The sequence below is a fragment of the Halichoerus grypus genome, chromosome 3 (genome assembly GCF_964656455.1).
Source record: "Halichoerus grypus chromosome 3, mHalGry1.hap1.1, whole genome shotgun sequence".
NCBI lineage: Eukaryota > Metazoa > Chordata > Mammalia > Carnivora > Phocidae > Halichoerus > Halichoerus grypus.
In genome coordinates this window covers 34,978,746-34,996,734 of record NC_135714.1, presented here as the reverse complement: position 1 = coordinate 34,996,734, position 17,989 = coordinate 34,978,746, and the positions used below count along the sequence as shown (strand labels likewise).

The 17,989-nt window shown below is 39.9% G+C and overlaps 1 protein-coding gene across 6 annotated transcripts in view; it reads left to right on the top strand.

The window, feature by feature from the left end:
- Positions 1-17,989, top strand: part of ATP8A1 (ATPase phospholipid transporting 8A1) — a 219,902-nt gene that overhangs the window by 102,286 nt on the left and 99,627 nt on the right. For all 6 annotated transcript variants that reach the window (XM_036076975.2, XM_036076977.2, XM_036076978.2 and 3 more), the window contains 4 exons: positions 2,981-3,030; positions 7,577-7,646; positions 13,240-13,324; positions 16,215-16,354. In XM_036076975.2, the coding sequence (XP_035932868.1) occupies positions 2,981-3,030; positions 7,577-7,646; positions 13,240-13,324; positions 16,215-16,354 (345 nt within the window). The remainder of the gene's footprint in view (positions 1-2,980; positions 3,031-7,576; positions 7,647-13,239; positions 13,325-16,214; positions 16,355-17,989) is intronic.

The window sequence follows — 17,989 nt, the reverse complement described above, 5'->3', positions numbered from 1 at the left end:
AGGAATTTTTCTCTTTTTTTAATTTTATGTTTCCTAATATAAATTATTCCCTGAAGATAATTTTTCCTTTATTTCCTAAAGATAAGTCCCTTACCTTGTTTTTTTTTTTTTCAATTGCTTCATTTTCTTTCTACCTATTAGTGATCGTTCCCATATCTTCTTAGTACACTCTAAGTCACACCAAGTAATCTGTCCGTTGGCGGTTCTTACCTTGAGACATGCCCATCCATGGCTCTAGAAGTTCACCATGCTTTTCGGTCCATGCCGACTTTGTTCTAAGGCCTGTTTCTACAACACTTGGAATCCCTTTTGATTTTCTTCTGTTTGGGACTATTTGCTGTGTCTCAAATCTTCTTTCCTAGTGACCTTCCCTGTTTTGACAGAACACATTTCATGTTTGTTTCTTCAGGTTAAAAAGTCATTCCGGAAGCAGAGGACACAGTAGTGATAGCCCTCATTAAGTCCAGCTCCTGACTCTTGGGCTCTGAGATGTACTGGTTGATGGGTCACCATTTTGTTCATGGTTGTCATCCTGGAATTGCTTTATCATCTTCCTGAGAACTTTCTTTACTTCTATCCTGTGTTAGATCTTCAATTCCTAAATCTCATGACTTTCTTGTTCTTGGTTTACTCTTTTACTTCTGTGGAATACATTTTTTAGTGGCTTTTTGGGAAAAGATACATGGGGAGTAACTTATTTTGTAGTCCTTTCAAGTCTAAACGTTTTCCATGCTACCGTTATACTTAATTGATAGTCCAGATGAATATAGATTTAAGGGATAGAAATTATTTTCCTTAGAAATTTTAATTTTTCCACTATTTTCTGGTTTCCAGGACACCTCATTGAGAAATCAGAAGCTATTTTGATTCCACATCTTTTGTGCCTTGCCCCTACCCACTCTCCCACACTCTGGAAGGTTCTAGGATCTTTCTCCCAAGAGTTTGGATATTTCATGGCAGTGTGCCTTAGTGGGAATATTTTTAACCCACTGTACTGAGCACTGGTGGGCCCTTTTCCATTTGGAAAATCGGGTGCTGGAAATTTTTTCTTAAATAATTCCATTTTCCTTCCCTCTTTTTGCCCTGTTCTCTCTCTTCAGAATTCTTGAACTAACCTTTAGCTTTTCACTAATGCTTTTCATGCCTTTGACTTTTTGCTCTGCTTTTTGGAAGTTTACATCAGCTTTATCTTCTTAACTTTCTATTCATGTTTTTTGTTTCTAATTTCTGCTCCCATGTTTTTGGTTTTGAGAAGCTTGTTTTGTTCTTTCAGTATTTCTTTTTAATAGTATCCTGTTCTTGTTTCATGAATGTCGTATTCTCTGAGAGAAATAATGATCGTTTTTTGAAATTTTCATTTAAAAAATTTTACAGGCGTTTAACAAAGCACTTAATTAAAAAGCATTTACAAGCCTTTAGTTAAACTATAGTTTTTACCAGAATATAAAATTGTCTCAAACTATCACTGCAGTTGTTTTGCAGTGATTATAGTTTTGGGAAAAGCATGCTTCACCAAAAGTTAAATATCAGCTCTCAAATGTTCTTCTCCAAAGTTTCTCATTTTCCACTTAGGAGAAAAGAGCAGCATTTAATTACTGTAGCCCTTGCATATGGGGTGTGTGATAGACTCTACCAGATTTTTGACACAAATTGCAATATGCAGAATAATAAGGCCAGTCTCCTCCCAAACTACCAAAGAGCAGCAACGAGGGTATAAGTAGTAATCATAAAAACATAAGAATTATTATAAACAGTCTTATTGTTTCACACATTTTTTTCATAGGTCCCCTTAAAAAGCATATCCTGGCTTATGCGGCAATATTTCCAAGGGTGTAAAACACTGCAGAAAAGTTTTATGCCACCAGGAAGCCACAGTAATCAGTTCCAATGTAGAACAGAAAACACGACATATGACGCATGTGACAGACCACTTCAGTCTGGTGTTGAAACTAATTGCGGAGGCATCCAGGACCCGCCCATCAGCCCCTCGTGCCCGTCAGGAAACCCAAACTGAAACTTCATTGGTCCATGCGAAATTTTGTTTTTGAATTCTTTTTCCTCCAAATTGCTTCTGTCTGTTGGTTTTGGATATCTCTGTTCCATGTTAGTGTCCTTCGATGTCTGTCAATCATTGGTACTCTCGTGGATAAGAAGAAGGAACTTGAAAGCAGATGTGGCGGTTCAGAGCCTGAGGGGAATATTTGTCTACACTGAACTCTACTGTAGGGTGGTCTGGGGGGATTCGTTTGGGAAGTCATGGCGTCTGTACCTCTAAGGCTTCTCTTGAGCTTGTTGAATTCCCCAGAGAGTAACTCCCCATTTCTGCCTGGAAAGGTCTGGCTAAGTTGGTTGGGATATTGGGGCCCAGCGTTTAATATATTTAATATGAATATGATAACAATGCCATGTCTTCAACTGTGCCAGTCAATTCTAGACAAAAGATTCTTCTAGACCAAAGGAAGGGCCAGTGCTGAGAGCTCTTTTCAAGTGGCTCTTACCCAGTTCTCCCCATTTTAGGCCCCTTTTTTACTCACAATTCTAGAGCCAACTGCTTTTTCACATCCTTAAACCACTTAAGGATCATATGGTACAAATCAGGTGGGTTCTCAGCTTTTCCCATGACCACTATAGCATTCAGCCTTCTTGGATCTGCTAAGATCCCACTCACTGATCTGTGTTCTAGCTTCCAAATTTCTGGTGCTATTGTCTCTTTTCTTATTTCCCTGCCATTGTAAGCTTCTTTCTTTTTAAAGTGTTTACTGTAGTTTTAGTGAGACTTTGGGAAAGACAGAAATTAAATGTGTATGTTCCATCTTCCCTCTTAACCTGAAAGTTAATAAATTCACTTAAAGAGGATATATCCAGAAGGGATGCTTTGTTTTTGTTATTTTTTACATTAAAACTTCATGCATAGGGTTTATTTCCAAGAAGCCAAAGATACTTCCAACATGATGTAATCATGTATTCCTTTCCTTCATAGCTGGGGCAAGAAGAAAGATATGAATTACTCAATGTTCTGGAATTCACCAGGTAAGACATCTGCTCTGTGATTTGTATCTGTAAGATAAATTTCTACATATGTTTGGTTTTTTTCCCTTTAAAATAACTAGAAAGTAGGCTTTATTTTTTAACTAAATTTGTTTAGAAAAATATTAATTTAAAATCTGTAGTATAGCTTGTAATTGTCATAGCTGCTGAGAAATCATAAACACCTATCTTCAGAGTATTGCCAGACATGACTCCTGGAGGCAGTGTAAAATTATTTTTGAACAAAGCTGGTATGCGTCACAACTGTGAGGTATAGGACCAGGAGTCTTAGGGCTGGTGATCTGGAAACATCGTTACACTTAGAGGCAGCAGGATTTATGTGTACTGAAGCCGAATAAAGAGTTAGGAACCCAGCAGTCTAATTCTGTGTTCATTGTATCTAACTATCTTTGGGATTTCAGAAACCATATCCATCTCTCTGTTCGGTATAAAACCAGTTACGATTTAGTAGGAAAAAGCAGAAATCAAGGAGGTTATCCTACTTAACTTTATTAAAGTCAAATAGTAGAGACCTTCTAGGAATAATCAGCGATATGTCTAGGAGTTTGGCTTTTTATTTTTCCATGACTACGTTGTTTCTGAACTAATACGCTCTTAAGGCAAATAGGCCTCCGTTAACAGACAGGATAGTCCTTAAAGATTGCATCACCATCGGGCGCCTGGGTGGCTCAGTCGTTAAGCGTCTGCCTTTGGCTCAGGTCATGATCCCAGGGTCCTGGGATCGAGCCCCACATCGGGCCCCCTGCTTAGCGGGAAGCCTTGTTCTCCCTCTCCCACTCCCCCTGCTTGTGTTCCCTCTCTCGCTGTGTCTCTCTCTGTCAAATAAACAAATAAAATCTTTCAAAAAAAAAAAAAGATTGCATCACCATTAACAATAGGACACTTAGGGCCAGGCCATAGGCAGGAAGTAACACTGCTGTTCAAGGAAATAAGTGTTCACTTATCTTCTTGAACTTTCTCCTACATAAGACAATCTTGTACACTGACTAGAAAAGGCATTTCCTGCAGTATGAAGGTTTCTCAAAAAGTTAAAAATAGAACTACTCTATGATCCAGCGACTGCACTACTAGGTATTTACCCAGGAGATACAAAAATATGGATTCAAAGGGACACATGCACCCTGATGTTTATAGCATCATCAACAATAGGCAGATTATGGAAAGAGCCCAAATGTCCCTCAACTGATGAATGGATAAAGATGTGGTATATATGCACAATGGAATATTACTCAGCCATCAAAAAGAATGAGATATTGCCATTTGCAATGACATAGATAGAGCTAGAGAGTATTATGCTAAGTGAAATAAGTCTGTCAGAGAAAGACAAATACCACAGGATTTCACTCACACGTGGAATTTAAGAAACAAAGCAAACAATCATAGGGAAAAGAGAGAGGCAAATCAAGAAAAAGACTCTTAACTATAAAGAACAAACTGATGGTTACCAGAGGGGAGGTGGGTGGGGGCATGGGTTAAGTAGGCAATGGGGATTAAGGAGGGCACTTGTGATGAGCACTGGGTGATGCATGGAAGTGCTGAATCACTAAATTGTACACCTGAAACTAATATTACACTGTATGTTAACTAACTAGAATTTACATAAAAACTAAAAAAATAATAAAAACACGTAACTTACTGGAAAAAAAAAAAGAAAAGGCATTTCCTTTTCAGTGCCAGCTTTGGTTGCTATCTTGGTTGGGAGTGACCACATGCCATTGGTTAATATCAAAAATAATGGGGTCTGTCTAATGTATTATTTAAACACTATTTTCCTTACTTGTATGCACTGAAAGGCTCAAGGGAAAATGCATGAGAAGTTGATGAGTAACTGTAATAGAGTATTTCCAAAATGTATCCCCCACCTTTTTTTTTATGTCGAAGTGGCTGTTTTTCCTAAGTCTACTTGCTTTATACCTGCAAAATATTATAAGTAATATATCAATTAGCATTTGGGTATGTTTGTTTATTAACACACACCCTTGAAGCACCACAAAGAAAAATAAAGCAAGGTTAGGGGTTTAGGGTCTTTCAGGATGCAGTGTTGGGGGTGGGCATAAGGATGAAAGTGAGAAGAGTGACTATGGAGGTCTTAAAAGAGATTCTGGAAAAAACATTAGTGGTTTGGACTAGGATGATGCTAGCACAAAGAAAGTGAAGTTGATAGAATCCAGATACCTTTTGGAAGAATGTCAGGGGGCCTTTGGGATGGATTGGAGTTAGAAGAAGAAAAGAGGGAGGGGTTGGAGTCTCTGGTGTGAACAGCTGGGTGGGTAGGGGTACCATTTACCCAGATGGCACATACAGGGGTAGGAATAGATGTGCAGGATGAGATGTTTGAATGTGTTATGTTTGAGATGCCCGTGAGATCCACACGTGGAGGTGTGAGAGGTGGGCACTGGATGTGAGGGCCTGGAACACGAAAGAGAAGCCCATGGCTGAGATATAAATGTGGGAGTCGTTGGCCTGTAAATGGTCATCAAAGCTACAAAGATGACTTGGATCTCCTGGAAATATAGAGTGAGGGAAACAAGAAAGGCTGAGGATTGACTATGACTAACTCCAACTTCTAAGGGTTGATTAGAAGGACAAGAATCAGCAAAAGAGACGCTTTGTAGCTAGAGATGTGGAGGATAAAGAGAGGATAAGACCACAGAGCCAAGAGAAGAGGCTTTTTTTTTGAGGTGACAGTGGTCATCTGTGTCAGAGACCCACAGCAAGGTTAGGTGAGCTGAAGGTGGACCGTATTTGCTGGATTTAGCCATTCAGTGGGAGGGTCAGGAGAGAAGCCAGGTGGGAATGATGGGGATGCACTGGGGCTGGGGGGCACACACAGGGGATGTAAGTAGAGATTGTCGGTGTGTGCAGCAGTTGTTTGGAGTTGAGTCGTGAGGGGGATGAGGCTCGGTGGGAGTGGATTGTTTGGGCTGAGTTTTGTAGGCGAGAGACTCCAACATGTTTAAGTGCTTATGAGAGAGACCCTGTCGAGAAGGGGACAATGCAGACTCAGGGGAGAGCAGCATAACTTTAGGAGTGAGGTTACTGAGAAAGAGAGGGGGTTCACAGCACACGGGAAAGGAAGGTCTCTGAGAGGAAAAGAAACACCCCCTCCGTTGTCAGGAAAAGAGGCAGAGAGGATGGTGACCAGCAGAGAAGTGTGTGAATGTGTAGGTGTTAATGGCAGAAAGGATAAGAATTCTTGTCTGAGGTTTCCATAAGGTGAATTGCAAAAATTCCAAGGGTCCAGAGGATGAGGGTGCATTAAAGACTTGGAGAATGGAGAAGGTGTTCCAAGTCCTGCAGATGGTGAGAGAGCGAGCTTATTAGAAAGAGGACGGCAGGGAGCATGCAAGTGACAGCATATCATGGATTTCCTAAGCTCTGTGGCAGGGCGACTTTCCTCCAGTCCATCCATCTACTCTGATGCTAAAGAAAGGGTTCCCATTTACCCAGGATTTGGGTGTTCTGCCAGGAGAAGAAAAGAGCAGGAAAGTTGGTGAGCTTGGGACCATCTCATTAAAGTTGGAGTAAGAGAGGCACCAAGAAGGGCTGAGACGGAATATAGAATGTGCAATGTCCTTGTGAAGAGGGCCCAGGTAAATGTCTTCCCGAAGTGCAGGGATGGCCGTCGGAGGAACCCACACAGTGGAGATTAGAGATGGAGACACAGAGGACTGAATATTTCTAGACGCCTTGGAAAGAAACTCCTAACTGTATGCTAGGACGCCATATCTTGGCTACTTTATATTGGACTCATCTCCGTTCTTAGCAGAATGTTGCAAGGTAAAACAAATAGATACAGACGCTTGAGAGAAGTCCCTTCCCCCCCCCCCCATTTCTGGAGAGAATGCTGATACATACTTGGTTCCGAATGAGGCACGTCCTATGCAGGGCTGTGCCAGTTTGTTCTACTGACTGTTACTTGCTGTCTCTGCAGATGCTGTATATTTAACTAACATTTTTATATCGCCAACACAAGGTTAAAATGTTTGTGCTCATTAGCTTGGCTTGGTAATGCGAATAGATTTTTTACATGCTGCTGGTGGCTTGCTAGAAATCATTGAGAAATAACAGTTTGTGAAAGCTGAAGTCAGTTTTCAAGGGCTAGTGTTTGCCTTTCTGTGTGATTTGGGTATGTATTTAACGATGGATTATTATTTCTGTTTGCGTTAAAAGCTATAACATACAATTCATCTTAGATACTGACTTAAAGATTTTTGAAATCTGAAAACATTGAACCAGAACTCTCCTCTGCCCAGGTGGCTCCTAACTCCTGCAGGTCTCCCAGGATCCATTTTGTAAATTATTCCTTTAGGGCAGCGGATGGTACCCTGGTGCCTTACAAAACAGAATGTAACTCTCGAAGGTACCCAGACCACATACCCAGGGGATGGTTTGTATCTGTGGGAGGATAGGGCTCATAATTTGGTAAAATTTATTTTTCACTGTGAGTATTAAAATATGTGAGGCATGACAAACATATATATGCATATGCTCAGTATGATGACACATTATGGAAAACCTCTTTCAGCGCGAGAAAAAGAATGTCAGTGATTGTTCGGACTCCGTCCGGGAAGTTACGACTTTACTGCAAAGGAGCTGTAAGTTTTTATTTTTGTCTTTTACAGTTTTGATTTATGATGGTTTATAATGTATACATTCAGCATTCTGCTATGGAAATGTAACACAGATGTTTAGCATAAAGTTGCTGACATCCACTTTCCTTGGTGTTTTATAGTAATAGCGTTCAGCCTCTTCTGGTGAAATGTGGAATTCCTTCTGGGTAAATTTGGTGCTTTGAAAAAATTTGGCCTAGTTTATTTATAGAATTCAATTTTGATACTTAATATTTGAGGCTTATATTATAAAATACATTAGAAGACAATTAAATCAGAAAATGCTTTGAAATTAGAAATGTAGTGATCCACACCAGTTTGAATGAAATTTTTTTAAGACTATAGAACCGGGGGGGGGTGCGGGGATGGATCACAATTACTGCTATAATTTCATGATATGGTCATTACTATTTGTCTTGCATTGTTTTCATTATAAAAGAATTTCTGACTATTGGTTGGCTTTGGTATATTGGCAGGTTATATTGACAGAAAGAGTAATATGTCATTCAAAGTGATTTTTCCTAGATAAAATATGTTTACACTCATGGAAAAATAAGGAGTCTACTGACCAGTCTACTCATGGAAAAAAAAAAAGGAGGCTTTTGTTCCAACAATTATTATTTTCCTTCTGAATTAGCCTTTCCAGGTACCTAGTCTACTTGGACTAGTCAGGTAACTTACCAGCCTGGAACTTTCCAAATTTAAATACAATCAACAACCTTGATTTATTAAATGAAACTTGGAAACTGCATTTATAAGGAAACCAAAGCTTATTACTTAAATTTTTGTTGAAAATGTTTTTCAGTGCCTTGGTTTTAAAGCATTGAAATGCAGTTTTTGAATTCCTTGGTTTTAAAGCATTTTGGTAGAATTATTTCATGACGTCTCATAAATTTAGTTTTAGAATTCCTCTGGTTGTTGATTGAAACAACTAGTATTTATTCATTGTGTGCACTTTATCTACCAGACTCTCAACTGGATTTTGGAGAAAGGAAGATAAGACCCAACACTTGTCAGGAACTAAGCTGAGTCAGGGAAATATATATAAAGAGAAGTTTAGGATACAATATTAAGGTATATTGTAAAGCTCTTCCACATTCCAGTGGTAGCATTTATTGATAATGGAATAAAGAGAGCTTTTAAGACCTTCTACTTTAAATGGTTATGTGTCCAGTTTGCACCCAACTCACATCTTTCTTTCCTTAGTTTTGAGTAATCTTCCATCTAGAACCTTTGTTTGGGGAGTTAAAGCATTGAATAAAAAATAAAAACATTGGACTTCCTTTTTGAATAATCATGGAGGTAGTTTGCGTACATTAACTTGCTTATTGTATTGTTTCCCCTCACTACCAAGTTGGCTATGAAATGTGGTTGAATACTAAAAAGGCAGAAACATGTAAAACCAGGTACATTTGAGAACTGCATGTAGTTTGGCAGAGAATAGTAGATTCAAGGCTGGAAAGGTGGACATGCTTTAGGTCATGGGGTTTTTTCATGCTCAAGAACTTGTACTTTTTTCTGAATTGTTCTGATGCCATTTGGGAAAATGACTTAAGGCAGAAAGGAGATGCATACGGAGTTCCCGTTGATGCTATTGACTATAGTCCAAGAGTTGATAAGAGGATCTGAACCAAGACAGTTGCAGAGAGGATTGAGAAGACAGAGATTTAGGACTTAGTAATTGATTACATGTGGGTGATAAGGGAAACCATGGTCTAGGATTATTATCCAATTTGGACTTGGCTGAGTAGATGAAGTGGTACCACTTCCCATGATAGAGGGTTGGGAGCTACATCTGGGCCAAGAGGCAGAGATGCTTGGATTTCACAGGGGAAGGAACCTGGGATGCTGGTACAAAGTGTAGCTGGAAGGTAAAAGCAGGGGATTGATGAGATCTTGTAAGAAGGAAATATTACATGAAAAGAGAGGAGGGCTAAAGGTGAGGAGTAGAGGATCTAAAAAGAGAGATCAGAATTGGGAAGAGAGTCTGAGGAGTGTTGATTCCCTGGTAGAGTGAATAATCAATAGTGACATGTGCAACAGAAGACTTAAGTAGTTAAGAGTCAGTTAAGGAGTCAGCTAATACTTTCCAGTCAAGTTAACACAGTCTACTCAAACTTTAATGTTTCTCCTCTATTCCAAATCCATGACAGTGATGGATACAGTATAAAGAGAGAGCAGAAAGGTAGAACCAGGCTTAAAAACAAGATAAATATCTTTGAAGCCCCAAACAGGAATAGAAAATCAGCATGGTACACTGAACTGAGGTCTTGAGTTGAATGGGGTAGGAGTCCCAGGCCCGGGGTCAGGATCAGGGAGCGTTGGTTGGAATTTGGTTTCTGTAAGACGGTGGGGGCAAATAGTGCTTTCTGTAAAATGTGGATAGGAGCCAGCCTCCCCTCTTTGATGCCTGAAATGGTGGTGAGCTTCCTAATCCTGAGAAGAGACTAAGAAAAACTCATGCCAACTCTGCTGGGGGAGTATATAAAACCACTAGATTGGGGTATGCACAAGCAGAGAGAGCAAAACTAAGAGACACATGAGGAAATCTCCCATCCAAGTACTAACCAGGCCCGACCCTGCTTAGCTTCCGAGATCAGACGAGATCGGGTGCATTCAGGGTGGTATGGCCGTAGACGACACATGAGGAAATCTCGTTCCAAAGAGTACAAGCACATAAACAACCGGACATGAATTCACTCCAGGTGAAATCATTTGTGTAGACAAGCCTGACCAAGGATGCTTAGTTCAACATGATTTAAAAAAAAAAAAAAAAAAAATTACAACTATTTTTAATCAAAAAGAAATGGAGGGGATGGGGATATGTGTAAGCTAAATTGGAAATCATAAATTTAAGAGAAAACATCAGAAAATGGAATAAACTCTAAATTAAACAGAGTGGAAGAGTCAGGGGTGCAGTTAGTGAATTAGAAGATGGTATGGAAGAGTTCATCTAGAACATAACACAGAGAGATGGTGGCTCTGTGGTGTGAGTGTATATGGATGATTTGTTTTTCTCCTTTTTTCCAGGTTTTCTGCAGTGAGGTTGCCTTGCTTTACTAATTTTTAAGTGAAAAAAAGGAAAAGTATACAATACACAGTTTATATCTGCAATAGTAGCCGATTTAAGAAGTTATATTTACACAAATAAAATCTTAATTTATTCAAGAAAATAAAAACCCTCCCCCAATACTTATATACTAGAGGAAAAATTAGAAACTTGACTATTACACTCAGTGCTTTAGGGACCTTAAAGTGACTGAAAATTTCTAATTAAGTGCCCCCTACATAAAATTCTGTGCCACACATCGAGAAGACCACATCTGAAATCAGTTATGTTCAGCAGTTCACCACCACATCATAAGCAGAGTACAGATAAATCCGAATGGAACACACAAACACAGAAAATATTCTTCTACATTTACATATAGATGTGTCTGATGATTTTAGCAAATGTCCCAGATCACAGAGGCCAAAGCTTCATGCGGCAGGTCAGTCAGTCTCCCCCTGTTGGGTAACCTGACAGCAAAATCAGAGTCCTCCTGGCAACTGCCTAATTTGTAGCAAGATTACCTAGATAACTTCAGTATAAATTGCAGTGCTTAAATAAGTAATTATGTCAGACCTCTTTTTTCTATTTGTTACCTTCTTACTATTGACTCTTGCATTTCACTGTATAGTCCTTCTTTATTTGACAATATTGTCCTCAGGCTGACTGAGGACTACATCAGGTTTTTATTCATGTAATACCTATTTTTTGAACAACTGCCATGTGCAAGACACAGTAGGTGAGGACGGAGCAGCATTGGAACCTGAGTCTAAAAGATGAATAGGAAAACGACTTTTCAAGTGAAAATTGACCTAAGATGAATTATTCATCGTGAAGCCCTAGGCTCTTTACTGACTATGCCATGCATCCCCTCATGCCCAATTTTCCACTCTCACCTTGCTGAGGGCTGGGACACCACATGAGTAAATTCAGTTAGGATTTCCTGCAAATGTAGACTCAGTAGGCTCTAAGTCTGATCTTAGGGGATACACATGCTTTAGTTCCTGTGAAGAAACCTATTTTGGTCGTAACCATGTGAAGCCGTTACTTTGGGTGAAGAGGTTATTTGTATGTATTTATTTCTCACATGTAAGCCTGGCCAATTGACTGTCACTTAAAAACATACTATCTAATTCATGTAGAAGGCCACATTCTGTCCCCTGCTTTCCTTGACACTATAAAGAAAGTAGAAAATTCTATTTCAAGCATCAGTTTCTTCCACTAGAAAACTTGGCTACGTGGCAGAATTTAATCTCCCTTATCACTTTTGTTTTCATGATGTTAATTTTTTTAGAGATTTTCTTAGTTTTAAAATGGCCTATTTTAATTTCATTGAAAATGTCATTAGCCTCTGGAAAAAAACAGAGTTCATAAGTTATACCTTTCATTCCTAGAAAGGAGCCAAGAGGGAAAATTATCATTTCCTTTTGCTTTGCCCCCCTTCCCATTCCACCACTGAAAAATGAAAAGAAATTCATAATTGGGGCCTGGAATATTCCATCTGTTCTGAGGTCACTAAGTTCTTGTTTCTCTCAAGGGTTCTAAATCATACTCCATTAGTCTGCTTCCAAATCTCAGCCCTGAGACTGGAGACCCCAAAATGGGTAATACCACTGAGAAAGTAATTGCAGGTAAATGATTTATTTTTTCCTAGTCTAATAAAACCATGGAGGCCAAACACTAAAATTCTTAAAACATTAAACCCAAGCCGAGGAATAAACTAAAGGAACAATAAGCAGTTTCTAAAGGGGCAAAAATCAGAGAAAAGTAAGTGGTACATACGTTCAGGCTGAAAGGGACTTTAAAGATAATCCAGTAATTGAATTTCACAAACTAAGTGAATTGAGCTTTTAGAGGCTAAAGTGACACAATCAGAAATATTCGGCTATCGGCAATGCTAGGTTTGTTCGAAATTCTCCCTGTAATACCCACCAGCCCTTTCTGTGCATTTGGACCTGTGTTTCTCAAAGTTTGTTCTGTGGGAGCACCAGTCCCATACAGATGCCCTAATCTCTAGCTCGGGCTCCACAGAGAATGAGTTTGGAGCACATACCATATGGCCCTCTTAGAGATCTACTGGGCACATTAGCATTTTAAAGGCTCCAAGAAGTATTACCGCAAGGCAGGCTTTGTTCAGCCAGCATTTCCCAAACTTTTTGAGTGCAGGACCATTCTCCCCTATGGCACCTATGTCTTCATAGGGTGCCTATGCCCTGCAGTGTCCTGCAAAAAAAACCTTCAGGGGTGGGGGAGATCTTGCAAGATAAGCAAAGTGCTGGTAGAATATGAGATGCGTAACACTGGAGTAAGTCCAGGTTTATTCACAAAGGAGAAAGATGAACATATGGGACTCAAACCTTGTTTCTTGGCGTCATTAGGGAAAGTGTTATTAGAGAAAAAATATTTTGTGCTTTAAAGCTAATGCTCAAAGTGGTTGTTTTTATACTAATTTGCTGCTCATAATGTTGCCAACATCAGTGTTATTAAACTCAAAATGCTTAAGTGTATTTACCTCTGTTTGTTTTCCAGGACACTGTAATATATGATAGACTGGCAGAGACGTCAAAATACAAAGAAATTACCCTAAAACATTTAGAGCAGTTTGCTACAGAAGGTGAGTGTAATATGGCAATAAAGCATGATTACAATAAAAAGAAATCAGCTACTACTAATGTCTTGCAGGATTGTTGTTATTTTACTTAGAAATTCCTAAAGCAAGATAACAATTATCTGATAATTTAGGTTATACTATGTGCTGTTGCCATTATTTCTGTTTTGATTTCCTATGTTAAAATTTTGAGAGACTTGGTCCCTATGTTTTGGGGGTGTAGGGTGTATAAATCTGTTCAGTTTTTAGAATGGGTACTATTCACACTTTAAATACACTGTATCTCTAGCACTGTAGGAGGAAAGGGACCCAAAAAACTGGATATTCTAATCTGAGTAAGAAAGAGGAAAAGAAATAAATAAGCCTATATAACTATTAAAATAGTTACTCAGTGTAGTTTCAACTCAAGATTTCTTAAGCCCTTACCAAAGGACAGGCTCCGTGTGAGTCCTGGGAATCATGGTAAACAGGCTGAGTCCTGTCTCTCTGTCCTACTGAAATATATGATATATATTGTACAGCTCAACAGTCTAGGGGGATGATCTAGATTAGATGGGAGGACATGAGAGTACTTAAACAGTAGGGTCAGTTACTCCAAGAATTTGTAGAGTCTTATCTCTGAACTTAACAGAAGCAGCCGGAACTGTATCTAAATCTCCCTTCTAGGGCATCTGCCTTCGGCTCAGGTCATGATCCGAGGGTCCTGGGATCGGGCCCCGCATCGGGCTCCTTGCTCAGCGGCGAGCCTGCTTCTCCCTCTCCCTCTGCTGCTCCCCCTGCTTGTGCTTTCTGTCTCTCTCTCTCCGACAAATAAATGAACAAAATCTTTTTTAAAAAAAAATTAAAATCAATCAATCTCCCATCGAAATTTTCACTCTTGTCTGCCTCAGCTTCAACTGTTGCCAATGACAGCAAGCCTGACCTCTGATCAAATCCTTTTTTCCTCTTCATCCAAGCGATGAAAAGATAGGATTGTTTTTAAAAGCACTAGGCTTCGAAAAGCAAGGACATAGAGACCCTTCTCTCAGTTCTCCGAAAGTGCAAGAGCATGGAGATGCTCACGTTCATCTTCAGTGGGGCTTGGCAGGTAGAGCCTAGCTGGCGTCCAGCACTGGTTCTTTTAATGGTAAGGGAGGGTTCAGGGAGCATCCTTGTCTTCTCTGGTTGTGATATGAAGATACTCCAGCTCTTAGACAGAGCTGAGTTGGCTTGGCCTTCACCTCCACCCTATTCTTTCTGGCCCTAGGCTGAACAACACTTATACTCCATGGCTACCCCTGAGTAAGTCTCCAGCCAAGTTTCCAAAAGAGAAAAACATGTCCTGATATGGCCCCAAAGATTTAAGTTCTGTGCTCAGTGAGCTGGCAACAGACAACCCTACTCCTTTCTTGGAAGATAGAGTCCTCTGGGCACTTTATGTCTTATGTTCTCTGCTGCTTGTTTCTGACATGTTCCCTGGCCATATTTTATTTGGCTTGAGATCTCTAGCACCTAGTTATTCTGAGAGTTAATGACCTTGAGTGAGGGTGTTGTCTTCTCAGGAACCTAATTAACTGCATTTGTCCTGGCTGCTAAATGCTTTTGTTTCTTCTTTGTTCCAATCCACTATTTTTTTCTGGCTGAGGGTTGCTTCCAAGTGAATTATGAAATTGATAGGCACCAAGCACTGGGAGTAGGTCACCTCAAACATCAGCTTCGATTGTTTTCCCAGGGTGTTTCTGATGAGTCCTTTGTTTTGTCACTATACCTCAGTTTTTTTAGACGTTTTTTTTTTTTACTATTTCCTTTTTTTTAATTTAAATTCAATTAATTAACATATAATATATTATTAATTTCAGAGGTAGAGGTCAGTGATTCATCAGTCTTATATAACACCCAGTGCTCATTACATCATGTGCCCTCCTTAATGTCCATCACCCCGTTACCCCATCCCCACACCCCCTCCCCTCCAGCAACCCTCAGTTTGTTTCCTATGATTAAGTCTCTTAATGGTTTGTCTCCCTCTCTGATTTCATCTTGTTTTATTTTTTCCTCTCTTCTCCTATGATCCTCTGTTTTGTTTCTTAAATATACTACAAATTTGCAGTGACGAAGAGCAGTAATAAGCACAACCATATATCCCCGTAAGAGGCAGATGGCTTTCCAAGTAAATTCCACTGGGGTCCCTCTCTTTCTTCATAAGCATCTATGAAGCCGCTGTTGTAAGCCAGCCACTGCGCTCAGTGCGGGAGCTATGGAATTGAAGAACTCAGGGCCCTCCCCTCCAGGAGCTACGCACTAACACAGGAGCTCCACAAGAAAAACAATATGGAACATTGTCGTTCACATCATATGAGCATTTGGGGATTTCTGCCTCGGGTCTGAGTGAGAGGAGAATTCTTCAGAGAGAATGGCATGAACCAAGTCTTAAAGTAGACGCAAGGCAGACAGTGGAGGGAGTTGGAGGGGGCGAAATGGAGAAAAAGCGACCAGCATGTGCAGAGACCTGGGTATATAGGAGGTAAATGACAGGGAAGGAGGTCGAAGACACTTGGTGCATGGTGGATGAGCCAGCCTTTGGCAGTTGGACTTCATCCTGGGGATGAACGATTGGAAGATTTCAAGCAAAAGAATAACCTGATAAGATCAGGGTGTTGGGGAAAAAATCACTTTGGAAAAAGCACAAAGGCTGTATTGAAAGAGCTGGGAATCAAAATGAGGGGGCCAGCTGAAGGTAAGGGGAGCTTTGATACCCATTTTACACTGAGGTGTGTCCTAACTGAATCAGACGTCAGCCATGTTATTTGAATTGAATTGGTCTTTTCAAAACAAGACTTAGTTATATAAAAATGGAAGGGTCAGACTTCTGAATGAAATATTATTTGGTGTTGGGGGGATGTCTGCTACCTTCCTTCAGGGTTAAGAACTTTATGTTTCGCTGTGGCTGAGATTTCGGAGAGCGACTTTGAGGAATGGCGAGCGGTCTATCAGCGCGCGTCCACATCTGTGCAGAACCGGCTGCTGAAGCTCGAAGAGAGTTATGAGTTGATTGAAAAGGTACGTGAAAGACCATTTTGCTCGTACAGAAAACTTGGTTTCCAGAAAACTTCAGTCTTTTCAGGGAGCCAAAAATTAAGATCAGAATATCTTGACACACCTCTTACTGTTGAGTCTCCTCTGGTCCGAGCATTAACAAATCTTAATACTGGTTAAGGCTTTTGCTGAAAAGTCTCTGGAATTAGCTTTGTATAGATCTTCCTACTTTTTATAATTTTGGATCAAAGTTAGGCTAGTCTAACCGCTTCTTGCCAATGTCTACTGTTGCATCTGTGTCACTGAAGATAAGCATGCCCTCCCCCCACACACTTGCACACAAGTTACATATGCATGCATGTGTGCATAGAGTTGATCATGGTGTATCATGTGTAATACAAAATAATATAATAAAAATACAGCTTGTGTGACTCTGTAGCTAATAATAAAGAATGTATAAGTGAACAACCCAGTGCTTATCCCTGGCTAGCCTGTGTGTGTGTGTGTGTGTGTGTACATAAATGTATATGTGTGTACATATATGTGTGTGTACATAAATGTGTGTGTGTACATAAATGTGTGTGTGTACATAAATGTGTGTGTGTACATAGACACACATCCCTCATTTGCGTCACAACTAAAAATACTCTCATTTTACAGATAAGGAAACCAAGGCTATTCATCCAAAAAGTGATGGCTACACTCTTATTGATGCTTTATAAATAGCAAGAAATCTTGCTTCCTTAATTAAAAATAGCAAACATTTCTGTGTAGGACTCACTGTGTGCCTGGTGCTGTTTGGAGCCCTTGAATCTATTAACTACTTAATCCTCACAACGTCCCTTTGAGCTAGGTATTGTTCATTCCAGTTTTACAGATGAAGACACCAAGGAAGCAGAGAGGTTAAGAAATTTGGTTGAGATTACACAGTTCAAAAGAGGGTAGCCAGAATCCTCATTCTGGCTCCAGAGTTCGTGCTCCCAGCTACTTAAGTTATCTTCACTCTAACCTTTCACTTTCCATCAAATAACTTCCTAATTGCAGAATTCCTTAACTTTATTCATGTTTATACTGCACAGGATCAGGTTTGTCTGTTAGCTTCAGCTTCTGAATCCTGCCTGCAGGTAAGTAAAAGCTGACTTTTTTTTTTTTTAACTCCTTCCTCTCTTTCAAGCAATTTACTCCCTGGTGCTCCCTTTCTTGAAAGGTGGTTGCGCCCCCCTTCACCGAGTGCCGTCCCCTCTGTGTAATACTGGGGAATGTCCCACCCTAGCTGCAGGCGGTTTTCTCTGCTGAATACAGTGGCCATATGTGACTCTAGATATTGTCTCTCCTGTCTCCTCAATAGACTGTGATCACTTTGGAAGCTGGTTTGTTTCTCAGACCTTCCTTATATTTGAACTTATTTTTGTATCCTGCTTATTTCTCAAAGACATGTGATAGCATATATGACGTCTTCCAGCTTGATGCTCGTCCCCCAGTTGTAGAATCACACACACAGCTCGCTCTCAGTTAACTTGCTGAGTGTCTCTCTCTCTCTCTCTCTTTCCAGATGTATTTATATATGTCTTTGGGACATTATGTGGCAAAATAAAATATTTTATTATTTATAAGGCCATGACCATAATCTCTTTCAGTCTCTCTGACCAAAGTTACCTG